The following is a 25,527-nucleotide window of genomic DNA, read 5'->3' as shown; positions in this document are numbered from 1 at the left end:
CCGGGCTGCGGCTTGAAGGACACGTGGCTTTTCTTGCTCCATTGCCTGCTTGTCTTCACCTCCAGCCCAGGTGGTGCCCAAGTACTGGTTCCTCCCTTTTAAGAGCAAGTTAACTCCCTTCGTGCAATTCCATATGCAAGAGCAAAAGAGCAGAGCGTTACCGCCTCTGCCAGGGCAGGACCAATTCCTTAAGGGAGAAGGAAAGGCTTCAGCATCTGATGGAGGGAGAGGAGGTAAGAGCATCCAGAATGCTGCCCAAGATGGGGACAGGACACACCAAGACACAGAAAGCCATCTCGGAATAGGGTGTCGTAGGACAGCTCTGCTGCCTTCACCCCACCACTTACCCCTGCTCCCAGCAGAGCAGCTCAGGGTGCTGTGGGACCTCTTCGGGGCATCCTCGCAGCCACCAGCAGCTACTGCTGGGCTTGTCCTGCTGCAGAGCAGGGCACTGGGGAAGGGACCTGCAGTGGCCACGCTTTCCCAAACACAATGGCTGGATCCTGCTCCTGGAGAAGTCCCACACATCCCTCAGCCCAGGGTAGGTGTTTTCTATTTAGCCATAGATGAGATGTAGGAGAACCTGCTCAGTGCCATCATCTTCTGCCCTCCCGTCCCACACCTTTTCCATCATTTGCTGCCCTGTGCCGTTGAGCTCTCGATCTGCCAACTCTGGGTGCTCACCCGGGAATCGTCCCTAACATCCGTATTAATGACAGTAGGATTGTCCATACTGAGGCTCTACTAGGAAAACAAACAAACACACAAACACTTGATAAAGCAGCATCATTAATTGCTAACAAGCGGCTTTGGGGTTTTTTGGGATTTTTGTTTTGTTTTCTGAAGCTCTGATAATAAATCAGTCCAAGCCACCCGCTTTGTCCTCTCACCTCACCCGCTGGCATTTCCCTTTGCAGAGGGAGATGAGCTGGTCCCCGACATGTCACACCTCGTACCCTGCAAACAGCACCAGGAGCATCCCTGACCCTTCCTAGGAGCCTGTTAAAGACCTGTGAGCAAGTATGACCCAGGACAGTCAGACAAGACCAAGCTGGAAACAAGAGCTGGAGCTTAGGGAGGGTGATGGAGAAAGCTGGAGCCCACGGAGCTGTCTCTGTCCCCCGGCTTGGTGGTAGATCTCCCCTGCCACCTGCTCTGGTGCTGTGACAAAGGATGTTGAGTGCTGTCCTGCTCCGCTCCCAGGGATGCTGCTTCCAACTGAGCCATTGCTGGTGCCCAATGCCCACCACACCGAGAGCCATCCTTGGTGGGCACCAAGCGGCCATCACCCCAAGACCATCACTAACCTGGGTGGTGAGCACAGAGGGACCCAGACAGGTGACAGAAGGCTCGTTTAAGGAGAAACAAGCTTGTTTCTGATTAGTACAAAACTGCTTTAATGACAAAACAGCTGAAAAATACCTTTTGGTGTGTTTCTAGTACCATCAAGAAGCCCTGTGTGATCCCCAGACATAAGTCCCTTCCAGGCCCGGGATCACCCGCTGCCTGGAAGGACGAGAGGCTCTTCTCAGGCACTTTCTCCCAGTGCAACATGTCCCAAGGGAGGGGTCTGTCCTTGAGACTACACAGAAATCCCCTTCAAGGCCCTCCAACTAAGGACAATTTTCCTTCCAACCACACAAGCGTGGGCTGGAAATACCTCTGTGAAGTGCATTGAAGCTCCTTCTTGGTTCACGAGTGCTTCTATTGCCACCACCCTTCCCATCAATGAAGCCCCATTGGCACCCCACTGGGGGAGCCAGGCAGCAGCAGGAGCTTCAGCAAACGATGCTTCCGGACCGGAACCGGCCCAGCCAAGTCCCTGAGACATCGGATAACGCCTTGACAGGCGCTGAGCCCAACGAGAGGGTTGGAGAAAGCAGAGTCCAAACCTCAGCAACCACTGGGCGATGGGGCGAAGAAATACACAGCCAGGAGGATGAAGTAGACCATCACCAGCACCGTGCCTAGGACAGACAGAGCAGGTTGGGAAGGGGTTACTCCCTGGAGCAAGGTTGTTTTTAAGACCTTCTGGTGTGGTTTGTACTAGCCCACTGTAGAGGACTTTCATGGGCCTCTGCAAAAATCTCCATCAAAAGGGGTTTAAAACTCCCTCTTAAGGGTGAGAAGGGAGTGATCCCCCTTGGAGCCGCTGCAGGGTGGCAGCCCCAGCACCTCCCAGGTGGTCACCCAAGACCCCAGAATTGCTCAAGCCACCACATGTCAAGAGCTGCAGCAAGCAGATGACCCCCTGAACCCCCCCCAGCCCATCAGCACAGGGAAGGTGGGTCTCACAGCAGCCTCGGGGGCCGGCGGTCACCTTGGAAGTAGTCACATTTGCCATCCATGAAGATGTAGTTCATAAGCACCACGCTGAACATGCTGGCATAGACATGGAGGTCACTGAAGACAAGCGTGAAGTTGGTTGGCTGCGAGGCAGAGAGGATTTGGGGTTTATGGCCTATCAGGACAGCCCCACACTGTTTGTCGTTGGGGACTTGCATGTGACCCCTTAACCCTCCTCTGCCACATAAGGCTGGGGACAGCATGAGCCAAGGTAAGAGATACCCGACCCCACTTTCCCCTGCACTGAGCAGAGGAGAGGAGACACTGAGGACAGTGGCGGTGCCCTTGCCACGTCTCATGGAGAGCTGCGTGTCCCCAGCCCTGCTGTGGGAGGTCACCCAGGGGCTGTTCTGGGGCTACTCACGTAGAAGATGGTGAAGAGCACCAGGATGGGGATCTGGAGCATGCAGACCTGGACGGCGATGCAGTTCCCAATCTCGATGCTGGGGAGGACAAAGGACTTAAGAGCAGCCAAGCAGCAGGTCTTCAGCAGCCCTTGGGTTGCTCAGCTCAGGGGGAGAAAAAAAACCAAAAACCTGAGGAACCAAACCATGCAGCCCAACCTGGTTCTGGGCCCATTTTTTTTTTTTTTTTTTGAGTGGCTCTAGGTCCTCCTGAGGGCAAGTTGGCAGGGATCTGACCCACCACTAGCATGAAGCTGGGCAGCCCATCACTGGCACCAAGGCCCAGCTATGGGACTGGGACCATGCTGGAGGAAGACACCCCAAAACCCATCCTTTGGGCCATCTCACCTCAAGCTCAGGTTGTTCTGCAGGGCAAACTGGATGCCATTGACGATCTCCGGCAGCTCAGGCACCATCGCCAGCACAGTGACGCCGATGAAGTACTGCAGGGAAGAGGTAACATCAGCGCATGGCCTGATCCTGACCACATCTAAGCTGTGGGCAACCAAGCTCCTCAGTCCCTGGAGCATCTCAGCATCTTTTCCCCGGCTTGTGGAGCTCGACCCCACAGCCAGGGCAGGTTCCCCATCCCTGGAGGGCACATCTGGGTCCTCAGGGTTCACCACCATTCCCCCACTCACCTGGGAGATGGTGGAGTTGGTGAGGATGGGGCTGATGTGCTCCGTGGCCAGGTCAGCACAGGCTGACATGCAGAGGGTGGAGAGCAGGAGGATGACCAGGGCCCGCCAGCGAGACCAGTGGACCACAGCGCTGTGGTGGTGGCCAGGCACTGGGGGGGAAGAGCAGAGACATGGTGGGACGCCCCAGGGCAGTGAGAAGAGCCAGCCCCACAGCTGGGGTAGCCCACGGTTTGGGGACACTCACTGTGACAGCCGCTGATGTGGATGTCATAGATGTGCGTGTGCGTTTTCAGGGTGAAGAAGAGGCCGATGAGGTAGGCAGCAGGGAGCAGGAGGGACACGGTGTACACCAGGGGTCTGTGGGACATGGGTGACACATGTTTAGTGCCACCAGGGTCTGGCATGGAGACCCCAGGGGGGTTCCATGCACTATCTGGGGATGGAAGAGATGGGGGTGCAGGATTGGAGCCCTTCAGGGGGACGAAGGGGAGACTTGGCAGGGATGCGGGGCCACAACCCAAAGGTGCCACCCCACTGCGGGGACACCACTGTCCCCACCCCAGCAGACACTCACTGGACGTGACTGTAGTAGAGGGTGCCGTTGTTCTCCATCTGCAGAGAGAGAACCTGTCAACGGGGATGCAGGGGACACGGGACAGCCCCGCTGCCACCATCAAAAGCAGGAGCCAGGTGGGCTTGGAGCACCCCTGACCCCAAACCCCAGAGGCTGGACGGCCAGATCCTCACTCACCAAGTCAAAGTGACAGTTGTGGCAGAGGTAGTGGCCCAGCGGGTTCTGTGTGACGTTGTGGCACTCGCCACAGACCAGCTTCCCGTACACCTTGGAGAAGAGCGTTGGGGCAAAGACACCTGTGGGGATGGAGGGACATGGGCTGGCCACCCATGCTGGTGGGTCCCCCCCAAGCCTGGGGACACCCCTGTCCCAGACTCACCTCCCACAGAGAGGAAGAGTAGGGCCGAGCTGACACCCGCCGAGCGGCTGTTGAACCGTTGCTCCTGGTGCCGGATGCCCCCAATCACCATGCACAGACCCTTGGGGATGGAGAAAGCCCCCAAAAAATGTCCATCAGCACTTTGCTTGCAGCATCCTCCCAGCTCTCCTCAGAGACCGGGCACCCTCATGCCATGAGTGTGCCCCACCATGGCTCACCGGGACAAAGAGGACACAGCCCACCAGCGTCCCCGTCAACGCTGACTTGACGATCTCGGCATAGCAGCGGTTGCCCTCCCGCGAGCCCTTGATGAGGGCCGTGATGTAGAAGGTGAGCTCCGTGATGGAGCCGAACGTGGCATTCACCACAGCTCCCACCGCAAAGTTGCTCTGGGCCGAGATGCTGGAGGAGAAGGAGGGTGTCAGCAGGGCTGGCATGTGTCCCCACCTTGCCACCAAATGTTGTGTCCCCCCCCCATCAACGCTCACCTGGCGATGGCCATCCCGATGTAGTAGGAGAGAGGCATGATGGAGAGCAGGGCCAACGTGAACTTGACGGGGGAGCTGGTCAGGCGGTTGTGGCTGTCCACGTAGCCCAGCACCAGTGTCACCAGCACCAACGGCAGCAGGTCTGGGGTGGCCGGTCAAGGAGATGACCAAGGTGGATGGGATTTGTGGCCAGGCCCCCCCTACCCCGTTCCCCTCCAGCCCACAAAAGGATACTGACGGCGAAGACATTGATGCCGTCCACGGCATATTTGTAGTAGTAGGGGTTGACGGCACGGTAGCAGCAGAGGATCACCTCCCCCTCCAGTGGCACCTCCGTCTGTGGAGGGACAAGTGGGTGACACTGCTCTGAGCACTGCCCCCACCCCAAAATCCACCCTGGAGCAGGGTGCAGGACCCCAGCACAAAGACACCCACCATCCTCAGGCGCCGGACGACCACCTGCTCCGGGGGTAGCAGCAGGACACGGGTGATGGTGCGGGCATTCAGCTTGGCCACGGGGATGAGGACGACGAGGAGCCATGCTATGACACACACTAGTCCATGGGCCAGCACCAGCATCGGGTAGCCCAGGCAGAGCCACACCACGGCCCCAGCACGCTGCTGCAAATTGGTAGTCACCTTTAGGGTTTGCTCAGCCCAAAACACCCACCCCAGGGGAGCAGAGGCACCTATGGGTGCCATCCCCACCATGAGGGGAGCTCCTGGGGTGCCCACACCCAGAAGAAGGTTGTCACCACGTCCAGTATGGGGCTCACCCAGTGTCTGCCGTCTGCCCAGCACCATGGGCGCCAGCGGTGTGGCACAGGACCACCGAGCAGGGCTGAGCTCTCCCCCGCGCCACTCGTCTCTGCGCCGGCCTCGCGCGCGCCCAGCGCCCGGTGGGATTTGGGGACCTGGGGGGAAGACGAGGGGTGTCAGGGCGCAGCATGGGGTACCCCAACCACCCCCCCGCAGGGTCCCGAGTCTGGGCACACCGTTACCTCCACCTTCTGGATCACTTTGCCAAAGGGCCAGAGGAAATACCCAGCCAGGTCCCAGCAGAGCCGCCCTGTGGGGACACAAGCATCAGCTCTGTTGGGGACGTATGTGTCCCCTCCAGCTACAGGGCCACCCTGAAGGGAAGGGACCCAACACCCATCAGTGCTATTCTGGGCTCAGCCAGGAGCTCCATGGCTCACCCAGCCCTTCACGTGGGGGTCCCAAATTTGGGACTCACCATAAGGAGCCCCCACAATAGTGATGAACATCATGGCAGCCATGAGGACGTAGATGAACGAGAGCCACCAGCCAAAGAGCAGCAGGTAGAGGACGTTCCCACATGTCACTGTGGACCCTGCGGGAGAAAAGGCATCAGATGGGACCATTGTCACTTGCACCATCCCAAATCCACGCTGCCACCACATGGGCTGTCCCCAGGGCCACTCACCTCCAGAACCCCGGATGACATTGAGGTCAGAGTAGAGCTCCTTGACGATCTCCGATCGGTCCTCCCAGGGCCGCGCCGTCACATGGCTCTTCCACTTCTTGAACCCAAACTACAGAGAGATTTTTTTTTTTTGGAGGGAGAAGGAGAAAACTTATTACAGCCCCCCAGGAACACCCCTGGATGCCCCCACCCACACCGTGGGCACCCACCTTGTAGTTGTTGGAGAGCTTGTTGGCTTCCACGACATTTTCGGCCGTCAGGGTGGTTTTCACCACGCAGCTCTCACAGACCTCCTCCGAGTGCTGCTGGCAGCAGGACGGGGGGGACATGGCTGCAGACAAGATAGGGAGATGACAGGGGTTGTAGGACACCCCCCCCCCCCGGAGCCCCATGCCCATCCCATGGCCAACCTACCTGGGAGGACACGGGGACGGTGCAGGTGGGGGCCCAGGTCACTCAAGTCCCCCTGCACATTGTTGATGGCGGCGCAGTGCCGGTCGCAGAGGGAACCCCGGCGGGGGCCATCACTGTCACCCCGAGGCTCGGTGGCCTTGGGGACATCTAGGGGGGTGGAGTGGAGTCACGCTGGGGCTGTACCCTGCCTGGGCGCAGTGCTGCAGGACACCCAGGTGCTGCTGCACTGGGATGTCACCCTGATCCCCAAACCCCACGGGGGACACACAGAGCTCCCAGGGTGGTACCCAGGTGATGCTCGAGAAGAGGAACCCCCACCGGTGCCTAGGATGGAGGGGGACACCCCCCCCCCAGTGCTCGGTGTGATGCTCAGGACTGGGGGACCCTCCGGTGCCCGGGGTGGGGATACACCCCCTTGCTGCCTGGTGTGATGCTCAGGATGGGGGGGACCCCCCCCCAAGTACCCAGGGTAGCGGATTCTTCCCCCGCCCAGGACACGGTGTGATGCTGGGGAGGGAGGGGTGGACCCCCAGGTGTGCGGGAGGCCCCCACCCCCAGGACCAGGACCCGGTGCGGTGCTCGGGAGAGGGGAGGGGGACTCCCGGTGCCGGCCCTCCCCCGAAAACCTCCCCCCCCCCGCTCACCCGGCGCATCGTGCGTGCAGCAGCGGCGGCGCCGCCCGGGCTCACCCTCGCTGGCCATGGCGGGGGCGGTGTCGGTCTCAGTCCCGCTCCCGGGGGCGGCGGTCCCGCTCCCTCCCAGCCCGCCGGTATTTAACGGGCGGTGCCGGGCATGCGCGAGGCACCCCCCTGCCCCGGAGCCGCCCCCCCCGGAGGCGCCCCCCCCCCTCCCCGACCATCCCACCGGGAGGGGCCGGGGCCGATCCGCCTACCCCGGGGGCTGGGATGCGCTGGGTAGCGGGGTGCAGGGGGACGTGGGTGCGCGGTACGTGGGGGTGCAGAGGGACGGGGATGTACTGGCATCCGGGGTGCGTGGGAACGGGGGGGGTCTCGGTGTAGCGAGGTGCTCAGGGACCGGGGTGCGCGGTACATGGGGGTGCAGGGGGACGGGGATGCACGGGCATCCGGAGGGGCGTGCGTGGGAACGGGGGGCGTGGTATACCCCGGTGCGCGGGGACCAGGATGGGCGGTATACGGGGGTGCGCAGAGGCGGGGATGAACAGGGATCCCGGGTGCGCGGTGTACCGGGGTGCGCGAGGATGTGGGGTGCGCGGGGTTGGGGTGCGCGGTGGATCGGGGTGCGGAGGGACCGTGCTGCGCAGCCTGTGGGGGTGCACAGGGACGGGGATGTGCAGGGATCCGGGGTGCGTGGGGTCGGGGCGCGCGGTGTATCGGGGTGCGCGGGGATGTGGGGGTGCGCGGGGTTGGGGTGCGCGGTAGATCGGGGTGCAGAGAGACCAGGATGAGCGCTAGATAGGGGTGCACAGAGGCGGGGATGCACCAGGGATCCAGGGTGCGAGGTGTATCGGGGTGCGCGGGGCTGGGGGGGGGGGGCGTGGGAACGGAGGGTGCGTGGTATATCGGGGTGCAGGGGGACCAGGGCGGACGGTGTACCGGGGTGCACAGGGACGGGGATGTGCAGGGATCCAGGGTGCGTGGGGATCATCGTGTGCGGTGTATTGGGGTGCACGGGGCTGGGGTGCGCAGTGTATTGGGGTGCACAGGGACCAGGGTGGGCGGTATATGGGGGTGCACAGAGGCGGGGATGCACAGGGATACAGGGTGCGTGGTGTATCGGGGTGCACAGGGATCTGGGGTGCATGGGGACCAGGGTGTGCGGTGTATCGGGGTGCACGGGGATGTGGGGTGTGTGGGGCTGGGGTGTGCGGTGTATTGGGGTGCACAGGGACCAGGGTGGGCAGTATATGGGGGTGCACAGGCATCTGGGGTGTGTGGGGGTCGGGGTGCGCGGGCCCGGGGGGTGTGGGAATGCGGGGGGTTGTGGTATATCAGGGTTCACAGGGACCAGGGCGAATGGTGTGTTGGGGTGCAGGGGTGCACAGGAACCAGGGTGTGAGGTACATCGGGGGGCACAGGGCTGGGGCATGCAGGAACTGGGGTGCGTGGCGTATCGGGGCGCACGGTGTCGCAGCGTGAACAGGGATCGGGGTGCAGAGGAATCAGGCTACACGGTGCGTCAGGGTGCACGAGGACCAGGGTACGCAGGAACCTGGGGTGCACAGGGACCGGGGTGCGTCAGGGTGCACGGGGACCCGGGGGCATGGCAAGGCAGGGGGGGGGTGCAGGAGAATCTGGGGCGCACAGGGAGGGGGGTGCGTGGTTTATCTGGCATTGGGGCACACAGGGACTGGGGCGCACGGGGAGCAGGGCGCGTGGTTTATCGGGGTTCACGGGGACTGGGATGGATGGGGACCAGGGCGCAGGGTAGTATCGGGGTGCAGTTTATCAGGGTGCACGAGGACCTGGGTCGCGTGGGGAAGAGGTTGCGCAGGATCCTGGGGGTGCACGGGGGGGAGCTGCAGGAACCCGGTGCCCCCAAGGGTGCCCCGCAGGATGGGCTCTGCTCGAGAAACACCCATTTTTTGGTCAAAGAAGAAAATTTCTGCACTTAAAGAGCCTTTCACACCCCAGAGTAATGGAGCTTGTGGGGCAAAAGGCTACTGGGACAGCCCCGCTCTGCCCCACGGCGCGAGATTTGGGGTGAACCCGGGTCCTGAACATCCCCTCCTTGGCACAGCGCTGGATTTAGCGATGCTGAACTGCAGGAAAAACCCAAACAAGCGTTTGCCAAAACAAATTCCGTTTAATACGGGAACCAAATGTGCCAGTTCGTTATCAGTCCCTCAGAAAAACCCTGCGCCTCCCAGAGTCGCCAGGAACAGTCGGTTCACACCAAAAAAATAGCAGATTCCCTCCCGAAGAGATAAAAAACGAGCGCACCCGGCCCCGGAACAGAACAAATTCCTCTTCTCCCTCCCATTGGTGTGCGCCCAAGGCCAGCAGTAAAAAATACAGTACAAAAATATATTATCGTTAAGAAAACATGTGGTGTTCTCGCCCCCGGTAACAAGCCAGTGGAATTTCATGTTTTATACGGAAAAGCGTTTTTTTGGCAGTTCACAATGAGGGGAACAAGGCAACACCTCGTCTTCAGCATCGCTAAGATCTTCAGCATCTAAGGGCTTATGATTTTTTACCCCCATTTAAAAAAAATAACTACTAAAACTAACCTTACACACTCCTAAAAAGCTCATTTGTCAGAATTTACAACAGATTCTTTCCCCCCCCACCCTCTATATAAAAAGTTTTTTTGGCAAATAATGAACGACCCCTTCTTTGAAACAACTCCAAGTCTTGGGGTTTGTTTTTTTTTTTTCTCCCCCCCCTCAAAGGTTCATCCCCAAAAGCAAGGACTTAAAAACTCTGCGGGTTTGTAGAGCCTCGTCTCCCGCCGAGGAGCTGAAGCCACGTGCCGGTCCGTAAGGCTCCCAAAATAAGAGGTTACCAGCCAAAAAAAAAGCTGGTGGGAGCTGTAAAAATAAATGAAAAGGCAAAGGCAGGGTAACGCTGGGGTCGTACTGAGGACACGCACTATTTCAGAGCGCGCAAGGCCGCCCAGGTTGGACGGCATGCTTATTTTGTTCAAAAAAAACCGATAAAAAAGTCTCTCATTTACTGAAATCCGCAAATTAAACATGGTTTTCTCTTTCCCTCCCACCGGCAGCGCAGACCCCCAACACACCTCGTGGGGTCAGTGAACCCTATTCCACCGACGGGGATAAAAAAAAATAAAATGTTTTTCTTATCGTATGTAATAAAATGAACCAAAACGTGTCTAAACTTGGCTTTCCTTGTGCCTCTCTGGAATTTCTTGGATCCTGAAGTTGGCCGAATCACTGGATCTTTCCCGGCGACGTCTCATGGCTCTGCACCCCCTCGAGGGGGGGGTGCTCCAGCCCGCAGAGGGGTCGCAGTTGAGTCCTGGGGCCAGTTAAGCTCAGCTGAGGGGCGACGGCACCGACGGACATGGGACACAACCGGCAAAAGGCTTTTTAAAGAGGATCCGTTGAGGTGAGGAGCCGGAAAGAGAAACCCTGCCTGGATTTCACTCGTAGTAGCATTTTGAGGGTGAAATGTTTTAAATAATGTCTCCAAACCCGCAGAGGAAATTAGAAACGCTTCCCCTTGGCCCACAAAGCAGAGCCTGAATTATCGCCTTTCGTAGTAAGTGCGTGTTTGAGTCAACCACGGAAGGATGGCGCTCGGTTCGTCTCGCCAGACGAGCGTCGTTCCTCTGAACCGGCTTCCGCCAGAGAGGTCAGTCTCCAAAAATCCACAGAACGTTGACTCCTGATAAACCGAGATTTACACGCCTGCAAAACCAAAAGTTATTGTAATAAATCATAAAGAAATTAAAATGCCTGTTTAAAATATTAAACAAAAAATTATCAATTTCATGCTTCAGTGTTTTAACGCGCAGGTGGGCGTCCTGGGGAATCCGGACATGGCTTTTACTGCTCACACACCTAAGATTTACCCAATTTTATAAAAAAGCTGCTATTGTTTCAAACGAGAAGATGATTTTAACACCATTAATCACAGAATGGTTCGGGTTGGAAGGGACCTTAAAGATCATCTCGTTCCAACCCCCCTGCCCTGGGCAGGGACACCTCCCACCAGCCCAGGTTGCTCCAAGCCCCGTCCAACCTGGCCTTGAACCCCTCCAGGGATGGGGCAGCCACAGCTTCTCTGGGCAACCTGGGCCAGGGGCTCACCCCCCTCACACCAAAGAATTTCTTCCCAATATCTCACCTCAATCTCCCCTCTTCCAGTGGAAAACCCTTCCCCCTCGTCCCGTGGCTCCCCTCCCTGCTCCAGAGTCCCTCCCCAGCTTTCCTGGAGCCCCTTTAGGGACTGGAAGGGGCTGGAAGGTCTCCCCGGCGCCTTCTCTTCTCCAGGCTGAACCCCCCCAGCTCTCTCAGCCTGTCCCCACAGCAGAGGGGCTCCAGCCCTCCCAGCATCTCCGGGGCCTCCTCTGGCCCCGCTCCAACAGCTCCGTGTCTCTCCTGTGCTGAGGCCCCAGCGCTGGAGGCAGCACTGCAGGGGGGTCTCCCCGAGCGGAGCAGAGGGGCAGAATCCCCCCCTCGCCCTGCTGCCCACGCTGCTGGGGATGCAGCCCAGGCTGAGGGGGGTTTCTGGGCTGCCAGCGCACGTTGCCGGCTCGTGTTGAGCTTCTCGTCCACCAACACCCCCAAGTCCTTCTCCTCAGGGCTGCTCTCCAGCCATTCCCTGCCCAGCCTGGATTTGTGCTTGGCATTGCCCCCACCCACGTGCAGGACCTTAATATCATCCCGCTGTAGCCATTTCAGTTTGAAGCACCTTCAGACAAGGCACTTCAAAACAGGACGCTCCATTCACATCCTTACGGGGAACAATGATGCGTAGCATCAGGTACTTACCCCAACATCCCGGATTCTTTTGTCTTTATGATGTACAGAAACATAAGCAGCGTGTGGAACATGTTGTTTCTGCCCTGAATCCACAGGAAAAGACAAGAACTTAGAAACCAAGTCACTGACGAGACATCACAGCAATATTTCAGGTAGAAAAGTGACCATAAAGACATCACGAAATGGCATTCCGGGGAGGGCTGTCAGGCTTTTTGCCTTAGTTTTTTACTTTCTTCAATTAGGTAGAATCATAGACTGTGTTGGGTTGGAAGGGACCTCTAAAGGCCATCTCGTCCAACCCCCCTGCAGCGAGCAGGGACATCTTCAACTCGATCAGGTTGCTCAGAGCCTCATCCGGCCTGGCCTTGAATGTCTCCAGGGATGGGGCCTCCCCCACCTCTCTGGGCAACCTGGGCCAGTGTCTCACCACCCTCATTGGAAAGAACTTCTTCCTAATGTCTAATCTAACCCTGCCCTGCTCTAGTTTAAAGCCGTTGCCCCTCGTCCTATCGCTACATGCCCTCGCAAACAGCCCCTCCCCAGCTTTCCTGTAGACCCCCTTCAGGTACTGGAAGGCCGCTCTAAGGTCTCCCCGGAGCCTTCTCTTCTCCAGGCTGAACCCCCCCAGCTCTCTCAGCCTGTCCTCACGGCAGAGGGGCTCCAGCCCTTTGACCATCTTCGTGGCCTCCTCTGGACCGGCTCCAACAGGTCCATGTCCTTCTTGTGCTGAGGGTTCCAGAGCTGGACACAGTACTCCAGGTGGGGTCTCACGAGAGCAGAGTAGAGGGGGAGAATCCCCTCTCTGGATCTGCTGGCCACGGCTCTTTTGATGCAGCCCAGGATGCGACTGGCCTTCTGGGCTGCAAGCGCACATTGTTGGCTCGTGTCCAGCTTTTCATCCACCAGTACCCCCAAGTCCTTTTCCGCAGGGCTACTCCCCATCACGTCATCCCCAAGTAGGACCTTGCACTTGGCCTTGTTGAACTTCATAAGGTTTGCTCAGGCCCAACTCTCCAGCTTGTCCAGGTCCCTCTGGATGACATCCCATCCCTCTGGCCTGTCAACCACACCACTCAGCTTGGTGCCATCGGAAAGCTGCTGAGGGTGCACTTGATCCCACTGTCTAAATCATTGATAAGGATTTATCTGGTAAACACCAGAAAAGACCAGATGTGGGTTTTGGTTGGATTATCATCTCCAAATACTTTAAATGCCAGAGCTTTTCGGAAAGCAGAGATCCAGCAACAACCAGGGATCAATACAAAATGAAAACTCACAGGAGGATTTCACTGTTTTGAGACTGGAAGCTTCCCCTCAGAAAGCACTGGGCTCGCTGGCCTTAAGGGGCATCAACGTACATCAGGGATTACATGACTTGATATTTTAAAAGAACTTATCAGAAAATAAACAAGAGGAAGCTATTACTTAGGTATTTGTGTAACTTAAATAGATACTAAAGCTATCATTTGGTAGCAGATTAAGTAGCACGTCATGGTCGAAGACCAAGGTAATGTTTTCTTCCTGCACTGGGCCAGCCTGCATGTAAAGAGTCAATAAAAGCAGCCAGTTCCTGAAAAAAAACACCCAAAATAAGACTTGTCAATGATTTTCTGGCAGCAGGAGAACCACCACCACCATCGTACCTTGGGCAGGTTGTAGACGTGGCGCTGGTAGATCAGCTCGTAGTGGGGCGGATTGATGCTGCTCTGGTAGATGCAAAACACGTTTTCATTTGAAGTGTCTGCGAATGAAAAGTTTAAAAGACGACGAGGATTTGAAGGGTGCCGACGTGACCCAAGAGGCAAAGAGGAGCTAAATGCAAGCGCCAGTACCTGGTTTATCTGGTGTCTGAATGAAGTGTTGGGAAGTGAAGGTTTTGCCATCGGGATACTTGGGGTGAGGTGGCAGCCTGGAGTCGAGGTAAGTGCAGAACACATGCATAATGATCTGGGCAAAGAAAAACAAATCTCACTTTAGTGTCCTTAAAAATACAGCAGCTTTTTTTTGCCATGATCTCAGGCATTAGTTCCAGTATTTGGTAGTCTGTGGTTGCAACGTTGACTTAACTTCTCTACATTAAGGACCCCAAGGCAGCTCAATGCTTAGAGCAGAGATTTCAGCGGTCCAGGCACGCCACTGGCAAGTTTATTTTTTCCAGTAAGTGAAACAGCATAAGTCACAAGGCGATAAACCAGTGCCGCACGTCAGGAGCTCAGTTCACGCACAAGCAACTTTACCCCGGCATCTCGCAGAATTTGGCAAAGTCGCAGATCTTATTTAGCATATTCAGGCCATGAACTCCAAGCGATCTCTTTTAGTGATGGGTTTTGTATGAGCTGCGAGGATTTGGCCAAAAAGGGCAGATGAAATCAAATTACAGCTTCACCGACACTACACCTATTCAGCAAATTTATCCTTTCTCCTCACAAAAGGCAAAATACAAAGCACTGGAAAAACATGAGCTGGCCACAACTCTTATTAAGAATGCCAAAATTTTGAAATAAAGTCCTAGGACACGCATCCAGAAAACCACACCACAATCTGCTGTGTGTGTTTTAAGCCTTCCTGGAGAGTTCTCAACGTTTTATGTGGGCAATGTCACCAAATTAGCTGTAGTCTGGTACTTTCCGTGTTCATTATATATAGCACGATCTGTTTCACAGACAAAACAAAAGCCAAAAATCTCAAGAAGTCTGGAGATGCACCTTGGAAACAACAGCTTTGTATTACCTGCGATCTGATTAACAAAAATGCAAAATTGTGGTTTAGGTTCTTTTAATAGTAATTGTCTTGAGTAAGTTAATGTCAAACCTTCATGACAAATGTTTATTTTAATCTCTTATATCAGAATTTCTTTCCCAGAATTCTTAAAAGTTTAATATACTGCCCAACACCACCTCTCGCAGCAGGTTTTGAGAAAAGACTGAATTCCAGGGTGCGCTACTCTGTCTCATGATCTTTAAACGCTGTTGAGCTGTTCACCCTGCTGCCCGTCAAGACACAAAGAGTTGCTCTGTGGCCAGTCACCACCAAATATTTAATCATCTTCACAAACAGGAAATCAAATTCGATTTCAAGACTGATTTTGTACAACTGAAATCTCATTATATCTTTGTCAGCAAAGTTGTGAAGCTCTGACATTCCGATCCGGTTTTTATTCTCCTGAGTAACTGAAAATCTAATTACGGTGGGGAAAAAAAAGGAAAAACCACCCAAACTCTACTTCCAGTTGAGAACTCTGAACTACTTACAGTTCAGAGTTCAACAGAAGACGCACACTGTAAAGCCCGTTTTCGACTCCCTGAATTGTTCTGTGGTCTTCCTTTTAACTATTTTAATTACCTCAGTTGAATTTTCAGGTCACTGTTTTACACTGAGGTGCTGTTCCTCCTGACCTTTCAGATTAAAGGGCTAAGCATCGCTACAAATCTTCTCTGAAGTAGGACAGGCAATATCTTCAGATTTCTCATGAAATATTACCAAATTAAACAGCAGTTTAATCTGCATTTTTTCCTTCTGTCCATTATAGCAAAGGAAAATGAGACTGACAGACATTTCAGAGGAGTCTAAGTAAAAGCCCGGCCTAAGACTAAGATACAAATTGCATTTTTGTGATCTACGCGATGTCCAATCCCATTTGCATTATTCCCTAAGGAATCTCACTAACTACAACAGGATTATCGGTGTAAGTGATGCAAACAGGATTTTACCATGTTCCCCAAAAGACTTATGGGCTACTCCCTCCAAAACCTATGCGGAAAGGCAACCCACTTTAAGCCATCGTATCAAGATGTCTTCAAAAACTTACAGAGGAGTCAGTGGGCAAATCGGTGTCCCACTTGCGGCCTTTGAAATCCCCTCCTCTGTTCCATCGGAATGAACTCATGCATCCTCCCTGAGAAAGCTCTGAAAGCAACACGATTTATTCAGGTACTGGGGGCTGAAAGCGTACAAAAGCGGTATTTTATGCTAGTTTCAGGGGCTTCATACATGTTTCCAGTGTACAAAATAGGGAAAGTTAATATGGGGAGGGAAACTTACAGGATAATTTTTATTTTTAGTTAATGAAGAGATTAAATCCAGCACTTTGCACCCTGAGCACACAGGAGGAAAATGAGAAATAAGGCTTTTAAAAACATTCCCAAAATTACATCCAAGTCCTGCCTCATTACATCACTATTAAAAGGGGAAGTTGCGAAGAAACATCTCTCCTGCTTAAAAGTAGCTCTTATCCCTGCTGTCACTCCTCAAACATCTCTACTGAAGGAACGTCTGACACCACCAACACTTGACTGCAGTAACGGAGGGGTTTTAAAGTCAGCATGGTGACACCACGTACCTTTGATCCGTTCGACCAAATACTCCTGGTTTGGTGTAAGATCCAAATACTGCACTATAGTGTTCAGAGTTGGAATGAGCGGAGCTTTAACGAGCGCTGCCTGCTTCAAACTGCTGATGCTGGCTTCTGCAACACAAGAAGAGCCAGCGCAGGTCAGCTATGACCACCACAGGACTCCAAACAGCCTCCCTTACCTGGCGTCGCTACAAAGAGCTCTCCTTTTTGGTGCACCATTTAATGTCCTCAAAACATTTAACATGTAACACCACGCCAAACACTCATTTCAATTCAAATGGTGTAGCAGGCATCTGCTTTACATCATGGAATATAAAAGCTACAAGGAACCAACATCTACTTCGATGAACAAAGGGAGAGTAACGAGGTGGGGACGAGGTCAGCACTGACCGGTTTTTCCGCAGGCATCACAAATGATGCAGCTCTTGAGGAGACACTACAACAAACAGCCCATAAAAGGTGAATTTAATTTAAATGCAGCACACCAAATCCAATTCTTGGTTAGGGGGATATAGATCTGAAGCAACAAGAGAAGCAGTTCCTTCAGATGTGTCATGACATGAAAACAGAACACTCATCAGAATTTTAAAAAAATAGTTCTTTCAAAAAGCAGCTGATTTTAAGGAAGAGTTTGGGAAAGCACATAGGACTGGAGACACTGAGAGGTTATAGGGAGACACTGGGAGTTCATAGCACATCTATCCTTGAAATGTTTTCTCACAGTTTAATACGCAATAATCAATGATAATTTGAGCCTGTAATTCCTCAGCTGTAAGTTTAGGGAAGAAAAGAAAAAAAAAAAAAGAGGTTTATGAATTTTATATGAGACGAGCATCAGTGTGACTTCATCAATATTTCCAGGAGTCTTATGAAGAACTGTTTCAGCTTAATGAAATGCATGATGTGGAACAAAGACCACACCAATACAGAGCAGAAATACAACACTAATATTTAACAGACCTGATTTATGTAAGCCCTATCCAACGCCCCACCTATGAAGCATCCGGCCCTCCATTAACCACCACCAGGAATCCCAAAGCCTCACCCCTACCTCCGATCTGCAATTCGGGACACCCCATTCTTCTCAGCTGAGTGCTCACAGACTCGATCTCTTGGACAAGTGGCACTAGAATAGTCTCATTAATCCACTAGGAAAAAAAAAATGTGAAAATTCAAGAGGTCAGAAGCAACAAAAATGTTAAAAAAACCCCAACCTTTAGGTTGCATCCTGCTAATTATCACTGTTACAATCACAAAGTACATTAACAACTGAAACACTGAAGCCAACCAAGGAGGAGAGTAATTAAATATCAAGTTAGGCAGAGTTTAAATGACTCTCTAATACCTTCTAAAAAGCCAGAAAATTCAATGTAAAGGAGTCAGGCAAACAGATCTCTACAAAGTATCCGATAAAGCTTTTCTGAACAATGAGGAAAGGGCTATTAGGAAGCACAGCCCTCCCTCCATAAAGATAATTTATACTTTGATGGATCCACTCCCTCTCACATTTGTTTCAGGAAATCAAGGAGCTGATAAACACTACGTGTGGGATTGGTACGTGACAGGATTTGGGAACTGAAGCAAGCTGGCCCGAGGTTTAGGAACAGATGCTCAGGAATCTGGTGTGAATCTCATGCTAATCTTTGCTTTTCACCAATCTTATTACTTTAAAAAAAAAAGAAAACACCCACAAAACACACAGGCAAAACTACATACTTGATAGTTGCTATCAAGGGGCAATTCAAAGCGAGATTTACTAATTATTTTGCCACTGTGTGCAATTAAGTCTCCTCTGCTATAGCAATTTCTATTGATAAGATGAAGGTTTTTCTTTTTGCTTTTTATTACGCTGCTCAGGACTGTCAGAAATTCAAAGTCAGCCTTTGGGTTGGAATTTTCCATGCTTCAAGGGCAGGAGGATGAGTTAGAAATACTGCAGAAACATCAATTTAGCAATCTGAGTTACAGCAAGGAAAACCAAGTCTTGTCATATCTGAGACGCTTCGGTTTGTCATTCAAAGGTGGATGAACTTTACCACTGTGACGTTTTCAGAACACAAAACACCGAGGTCAGGTCGAAAACGCATCTCAGTAGTCCCCTCTTAAAGCATGCTGTGTTTTTACCTCCTTGTGCCAGCCCACCCCAATCCTCAAACAGACACTGCAATTCTTCCCACCTCCTTCGGCATCCGGGGACACGGAGGTGATTTTCCACTCTGCTCTGCTTGTTCCTAAAAACCAGGCAGTCCTTAGAGACGGGACTTACGTTTCTGAATTTAGCGGTCCAGGAATCCATGTGATCAAGGAGCTGTCGGTTCATTGTCACCCGTGCCCAAACCTATGGAAAGGTTTATTAAGTACAGAGAAATACCAGGAGTTTCTAGGATCTATAACAATTTCTGATACTAACTACAGCACGTAATTCAAACGGCATTTTTCCCAAAATTCTTAGACATCTGCTGGCTGTATCATGTGACTTCTATAGCAGCTTCACATACAACACTCCCACTCTCTGTTCATGGTACAATCATTTTGTGTGAGCCCAAATTCAGTTTTAAGCTCTCTGCTCTATTAGGATAAAATTGGTCAGAATTGTAGGATTGATTTAAGAGGTATTTGAATGGGAAGCTTCATTAGGTTAATGTAGGAAATAAAGAAAATTGATCAAATTTAATTGAAGGCACAGGAATTGTATTCCTTCACATCAGACTTCTTTCAGACGCAAGAGTAAAGGCTTTATGCTTTATACCCTTCAGCTGTTCCACTGGGTTTAAACACAGATCCATTTCAACTCGATTGTTATGTCACAAATATATGCTATCCACAGTACGCCTTGCTCTCTAAGGGAGGAATCATCTCCCAACGAAAATTCAGAATTTGAAAAATCCATTTACAGTGAAGCTGCATGAAGATGGTTAAATGCTAGAGGATTTCTCTCTCCAACCTTTTTTTAATACAGCTCAAATCCAAACCTTTGCACAAAGCTGTATATTTTAGAGGCCTGTTTCTCCCTCTTGACCATCTTGCTGCCGAATTTACCTCTTCTGCAGCTTGTTTTGAGCTCAGATCAGCGTCATCCTTGTGTGCTGATGGAGCCTGGGACCTGCAAGCTGGCTGATACTGGAACTTTCTCAGCATCTGTGCGTTGTCTGCCATGGAACGGCTGTAGTTCCAAAAAGTTGGGCTGCTAGAAGGAGAGCTGGAATCTGAACTTCCTGAAACGATTCATTCATTGAACAGTCATGTACAATTAGCGCCAAGTAATTCTGGAAGCAACAGTACAGGCAACATGTCAGTATATTAAGGCTTTGACAAGAAACACAAACACAAACTGCCATGAATACATACACTGAAGTCAGTCTGCATAAACGCTGATTTCACCCTTATCTCGATTGTCCCTACACAGGACAAAAACTGCCTGCAGGTAATTCACACCCTTTATCTGAAATGCCTCCTCCACAATAAAGGTGATAAAGCCTGTCATCTTATCATGGTCAGCCAACCATGCTACAGAGATAATCTATCAGCACATACATCCTATCCAAAGGAAAACTTCGGAGGAAAACTTTCTGAAGTTCCTAAGCCATGGAGACATGTGGAAACAATGGCGTTCTACCTCACGTCCTAATTACGCAGTAGAAGACTAAACTGGTCAGCAGCTGCCTTTACCAAGGTCACAGGTAATTACCATACACAAGTTAGGTTCTATTTACCAGTACAAGTATGCTGGAATCCTTTAAAACTTTTCTAACACGCAAAAGTCAATCTCAAATAAAACCAAACACCTTCTCCTTGCCAAGCTTTTCCAATTAAATCAGTTTATTTACCTAGCTGAACTCTGTACTGTTTCTCTTCTTCGTTTCGAAGGAAGGTGTCCAGTGACTTGAGGTCTGTCATATAGTCTTCTTTGCCAGTAGGAGAATTATAGGGAATGGGTGAAGAGCGGTAACGAGACCGTAGCCCCCCGCTTTCCACTGGTCCAATACTCGTGGGGTATGGTGATCCACTGGGAGAGGGGCTGAAGCTGGAGACCTTGGGTGAATAAAAACAAATGGTGTCATATGAAGAAGATAGAATTCCACCTTGGTTTGTAAACAACATGAATATAAAAGACTTGGGGTTTGGGTTGGTTTTATTTTTCTCCTTATATTTACATTTTGGTTTCTTATTTTTGCTTTGTTCTGAAACAAACTAGCCACTCTAAAACAAATGAAGTGACACTAGGGAAAAAGGACAAATCCCAATATGATGAATTTCCATCTACTTTGCAAAAGGAGCAAACACACACATACACGACTCTCCACTGGCTGCCGCTCACCTCCGATGGCATACGGCACAACACAAGAACCAAACTGTACCCCTGGGTGCTGTCTTGGTCATTACCTTATTGTAGCTGCTGCTTGGTGAATAGGTTACAGCGCTGCCGTAAGAAGCACTGTTGCTTGGCAAAGCCTGTAGCTGAGGGCTGTATCCTGCAATACAACTGGTAGTAAACTTTGGACTGGCACTGGGGGAGCGGGATGGGCTGTAACTCAGCACACTTTGACCCTGGATCGGAGGAGAAGGCGTCGAAGATGGGACTTTCTTTGCTGACAGCTCACGCGGTGGAGTTGTTTGTACTGCTGCAATAAGGAAAAACAGAATTAGCAATGTGGATGCAGCAGCCCCGAACTCTCCTCCCCTCTTTAAACTCACAACAAAATGCACACACAACGCTATCTTAAAGCAATTTTATAAAGATGATAGAAAGGACGCTAGAAAAATCTGGCCCCTACAGAACTCAGCAGTTCATCCACTGATAGAGAAAAAAGACAAGACTGAGACACATGACCACAACTCAGTACAAACCCTACAGCTTCAGATGTTGGTTAAATGTTACCAGGCACCTCACATAAGCCAGGGGGCTTCTCTAAGCTACTGCATCAGCTGCTCTACCCACCTACTTCATGCATCTTTAGCACACAGAATGCCTTAATTTATCTGTGCAAATAAACATACGAGATCCTTGAACTTTGGTGACACAGCATTATTCCTGTCTGATTCCTATTTCCTATGGGCCGACCAGCAGTGTGTAACACTATGTGCTAGCATTTTGCTTTCGGTTTATTTACCTTGTCAGGTTCTGCTGCATGTTAAAGCTTTCCTTTGATATTCAAGAGCTTTCTGAGTGACTGCTCTCTGCTCTCTTTCAAACTTCACATGAAGGTCTGTCTGTCCCTCTAATCTGGTTTTTGATACCCAGTGTGATATCAGTAGGATATCAAAATCAAACATAAACGTGCACTCTCTGCCTTGCTCCTAGTCCCATATACAGGTTACAAATTCCTTGTTCAGCCTCACTATGTTCGAGTCCCTCACCGTCCTTCAGCAGCTGCTATCATCCTGTCCTTTTTCACCGTGTGTGTTTACTTCCCCTCCAGTTCTCCCCACACTCACCAAATTACCACTTGATGTTGTGAATTTTAATATGCTGCAGGTGATTTAGTCTACCACTCATGTCAGATGAGGTAATTCAGAACTCACTTCACTAAAGAATCCTGCCATTGAGAAAGATACCATCTCAAAAGAAAAAAAAAAAAAAAAAAAAAAAAGATTGCCAGAGATATTTATTACACCCACCTGCATTCTGCAACCCCAGGAGGGTCTGCTGGCCAGGACTCATGACCAAGCTCGTCGGTGCCACTGTGTATTTGAAGTACATCCAGAAATCAAACAAGGCATTCAGGCTAAACAGAGATGCGAGGGCAAGTTCTAGAAGAAACAAACAGAAGTTTTTACCGTAGACTGAGCATGGGGAATAATAAAAGTATATTATTTGCAAAAACAGGCATATGCCCATCAAAAATAGGCCATTATTAGTGCTATTGATAAGTACCAGTTTGGGGAAGTATCTAAGATTCTTTACCTTCACCAATGGCAAGAACCATTGGAGATAATTTTCCTTGCTATATTGAGACTAATCTATATAATTAAAATTGGTTTTTTTTTAATGGACAGTTATTTTCCAAAAAGGACATAAACTACTGCAATGAAGTTTCACAGTATTTCTCAAAAATCGTCTTCTGTCAAATCACCTGTCACTCACCTCATGATTTTTCTCCCCCACTGGTTTCATCCTCTAACGGTAATTGATACAGCTAGCTTAGAGTCTATTTATCCAAAACAAACTTTAATTACCATTAAATGCCACCCACACAATACAACACAGTAGTAAAATCTGCAGTGTTCTCCACACATTAAACAGATTCAATGCGACAAACAAATTCTTCATGTCCTTTCACGATACATCTAAGAAAGCTGCTAACACTCCTTATCCGTCACTAAAAAGGATGAAATTCCAACAGTTTCAAGGCAGGTAACAGACAGAAAAACAAAGTTATGGTTTAAATTAAAAAGAAAAAAAAAAACAAGAAGAAAAAAAAGGCTTTCTTAAAAATGACCTCCCCAGCAATAAAACTGACAAATGAAAAAGAAAAGAACGCTGAAAATGAATTGAAATGCTGCAGCAACTCACCAATATACCAGAGTGGCCAGTACGTGATGTTGTAATATGAGCTTATGAGTTTTCCAGTCCTGAAAAGAAAAACAAGAAGTTATCATTTTGCAACTATTCAGTCCTGGGAAACATCTAGGAACATGCAAAGTAAGATGCTTTGCGTATTTGGATTGGTTGTAACAATTAACGTACATTTCAGTATATATCATGCCTGCAACAGACACATTAAGGAGTCCCCAGGCCCAGACCACTTTCCGGGCTTCAGTCTCCTTCTTCATCTTGATGGTCCTGTCGATGAGGGAAGTCGCTGGACTCTGTTCTGGTGTCATTATCTGTAATAAAAGATACAGAGAGAAGACAAAATCTATCATCTTTTATACAGTAAGATTCTCAGTGAGCATGAGATGAAAGAAAACATCATAATCCAAAATGATATAAACGTGCTTTACCTTTTGCCACTGAGTCATGTTTAGATATTAAAAAAAAAAAAGCAGATTCTTTTTACCTGTAAAAATAGGTAATATTTCTTTGATGAATTCTACTGTCAGCACTGTCACCTCATTACTGAGGAACAGCACCCATCTTCTCCAGTGAGGTGCAGACAAGAGGACACAAACCAATTCCAACCTCATTTTTGAAAAATAACCTCCTTTGGAAGCAAGAGGCAAAGCTCCTGCCTTCTCCAGGCAAAGGAAGCCAGAGGAAGGAAAGGCCTTGCACAGCTCTGCAGTTTTCCTACTGAAAATTCCCACTCTTTTCAGTTGGTAGCAGAGTATTTTCAGTCTGTACAGCCACCTCCTGTGGGTTCAGTACACCTGAACGGTAGCTACCTTTATGCACAGTAACACCTTATGTACAAGAAATAACCCTGGTGACTTTTTTTGCTAGTCCCGTCACCTAAATATGCTACTGTTCCTTCCTGCCATTCGCTTAAAAATTTGTCACATAAATCTTCACTAGGTGGGAACATAAATAATTTGCTTTTTGGGACAAGTACTTCAACTATACATTACCACCTAAAAAAATTTAAAAAATACAAAACCCAAATCCCATTATCCGCTTCTTACTGGTACAATGATTCAATGGTGAAATAGTTACCATCAGGATTACTAGAAGAATTATACAAGAACGCGTTGCCTGGTTGGGGTTTTTTTGACTCGTTTTTCATCCAGTTTGAGCCCCAGGACTTCCCTTCCCATGCTGACAAGTGTAGCAGCCCTAATCAGAGATCCTCTCCCCCATCCTCACACTCCCAACCTCTCTCCCTGAACCAGGTCCTCCTGCAGAAGCAGAAGCTGTACTGTTAGGGCACTGAAATAAATGTGAGATCTGGTCCTATTCTACTCACTTAAGAAGGATGGGTGTGGGGTTTTCACCTCCAGACTGTAATATATGCTCACATACGCCCTTGCCCTCTTCTACTAAGGCACAATAACGAGGGAAGGCATCGGCATCACTTTGACAACCCATAAGGCACTAACCCCAGTGCCACACATGGAGATACTCACACCTCCCCCTGCCCCAGATGCCCCAGCTTCCCCCACGCATGCCCCTCTGCCACACACAGACCCAGCTCCCCCTGCCCAAGACACCACGGCAGCCTCCACCCAGATGTCACTGTCATGCACAAAGAACCCCCACAGCTTCCCCTGCGACACAGAGACCCTCAGAGCTCCCCCTGCCCACACCCCACTGTCACTGACAGGCAGCCTCCACATCTCCCCCCAACCAGCACCCCCACGTCACCCCGGGGGGGTCTCCACAGCTCCCCCCCCTCAGATCCCACCGTCAGAGAAGCTGCCTCACGGCTCCCCCCGCCCAGACCTCCCTCAACACACAGGCAACCCCACAGCTCGCACTGCCCACACCCCTGTCACACAGAAGAGGCCCGACATGTGCCCCCCATCCTGTCCCCTGTCACACGGAGGCGGCCCCACAGATCCACCCGCCCACAGCCCTGTCATACACGCCTCGCTGCCACACACAGCTCTCAGCCTCCCCTCAGAGCCCCACCAACCCCCGTGCAGGCCCGAGGAGGAGACAGGCGGGGCTGGGGGGGAGACAGTCACAGTACCTGCCGCCGGGCTGAGGGTCAGGGGACGGGAGGGGACACACAATTCCCCTCAGGGAGGGCAGGGGCACCCCCTTTTCCCAGCCGGGGGCGTGTGAGGGGGGATACACAGCAGAGCGCTCCCCTCACGAACCGCCCACGCCGCAACCGCCGCAACGTCTGCGCCTGCGCGAGCGCCGCCGTGCTGCGTCACTGCCTGCGCCGCGCGCGCGGGGGCGGGGCCTGTTGCTATGGGGACGACGGGGGCGCTCGCGCCGCGGGTGTTTTGGCGGGAAGGGGCGCGTGACGCGGGCGCCGCGGCGGCGATGTTGGGCGCCATGTTGGTCATGGCAGCGGAGGGGGTGAAGATGGCGGAGGGGAGAGTGACCGGCAAACTTGCTGTCCCGTGCTCTGTGGTGCAGAGCCACGCGTTGCCGTGTTTCCCCCAGTTATAGTTAAATTAATTGATTACACGTAGTAATCAGACCGCACCTTGCCAAGGC

General features: G+C 51.5%; 2 protein-coding genes across 5 annotated transcripts; both read right to left on the bottom strand.

The window, feature by feature from the left end:
• Positions 1 to 1,556: 1,556 nt before the first annotated feature.
• On the bottom strand, positions 1,557 to 7,517 carry LOC128906787 (uncharacterized). The gene is made up of 20 exons (XM_054194676.1): positions 7,338 to 7,517; positions 6,694 to 6,840; positions 6,489 to 6,610; positions 6,280 to 6,388; positions 6,070 to 6,186; positions 5,834 to 5,901; positions 5,609 to 5,746; positions 5,268 to 5,453; positions 5,067 to 5,169; positions 4,833 to 4,974; positions 4,563 to 4,746; positions 4,345 to 4,444; positions 4,143 to 4,261; positions 3,966 to 4,003; positions 3,636 to 3,748; positions 3,392 to 3,540; positions 3,099 to 3,193; positions 2,711 to 2,789; positions 2,321 to 2,429; positions 1,557 to 1,967 (listed from the first exon to the last, which is right to left on the bottom strand). Exons 1-20 carry the CDS (start codon positions 7,393 to 7,395, stop codon positions 1,894 to 1,896), a joined length of 2,250 nt encoding a protein of 749 aa, XP_054050651.1. The 5' UTR covers positions 7,396 to 7,517; the 3' UTR covers positions 1,557 to 1,893.
• Positions 7,518 to 9,457: 1,940 nt separating this feature from the next.
• Positions 9,458 to 25,203, bottom strand: TMEM209 (transmembrane protein 209). 4 transcript variants are annotated; one of them, XR_008469628.1, is made up of 15 exons: positions 25,049 to 25,203; positions 23,167 to 23,306; positions 22,993 to 23,051; positions 22,098 to 22,229; positions 20,862 to 21,100; positions 20,306 to 20,510; positions 19,518 to 19,693; positions 18,745 to 18,816; positions 17,530 to 17,626; positions 16,464 to 16,589; positions 15,933 to 16,030; positions 13,957 to 14,071; positions 13,768 to 13,865; positions 12,134 to 13,694; positions 9,458 to 11,047 (listed from the first exon to the last, which is right to left on the bottom strand). XR_008469628.1 is itself a non-coding variant. In XM_054222954.1 (15 exons), the coding sequence occupies exons 2-15, from the start codon at positions 23,301 to 23,303 to the stop codon at positions 10,993 to 10,995; spliced, it is 1,683 nt and encodes a 560-aa protein (XP_054078929.1). In that variant the 5' UTR covers positions 23,304 to 23,306; positions 25,049 to 25,203; the 3' UTR covers positions 9,458 to 10,992. The 4 variants fall into 4 exon arrangements, 3 of the variants coding, with proteins under 3 accessions (XP_054078929.1, XP_054078939.1, XP_054078951.1); XM_054222954.1 differs by having other exon boundaries at positions 12,134 to 12,207; XM_054222964.1 differs by having other exon boundaries at positions 12,134 to 12,207; positions 20,862 to 21,097.
• Positions 25,204 to 25,527: the final 324 nt, after the last annotated feature.

This window comes from Rissa tridactyla, chromosome 1 (assembly GCF_028500815.1).
Source record: "Rissa tridactyla isolate bRisTri1 chromosome 1, bRisTri1.patW.cur.20221130, whole genome shotgun sequence".
NCBI lineage: Eukaryota > Metazoa > Chordata > Aves > Charadriiformes > Laridae > Rissa > Rissa tridactyla.
The sequence above is the reverse complement of the archived record's forward strand: the minus strand, read 5'-3'. Positions and strand labels throughout refer to the sequence as shown.

Coding starts and splice junctions, on each gene's coding strand:
- TMEM209 (XM_054222976.1), bottom strand. CDS start 24,075: ATGGTAACTATTTCACCATTGAATCATTGTACCAGTAAGAAGCGGATA. Junction 23,052..23,166: donor GGCATGATATATACTGAAAT/GTACGTTAATTG, acceptor TTTTCTTTTCAG/GACTGGAAAACTCATAAGCT. Junction 16,590..17,529: donor TCCCGAATTGCAGATCGGAG/GTAGGGGTGAGG, acceptor CTTGTGTTGCAG/AAGCCAGCATCAGCAGTTTG.
- LOC128906787 (XM_054194676.1), bottom strand. CDS start 7,395: ATGGCCAGCGAGGGTGAGCCCGGGCGGCGCCGCCGCTGCTGCACGCAC. Junction 5,454..5,608: donor GGGCAGACGGCAGACACTGG/GTGAGCCCCATA, acceptor ACCAATTTGCAG/CAGCGTGCTGGGGCCGTGGT. Junction 5,170..5,267: donor TCGTCCGGCGCCTGAGGATG/GTGGGTGTCTTT, acceptor GTCCCTCCACAG/ACGGAGGTGCCACTGGAGGG.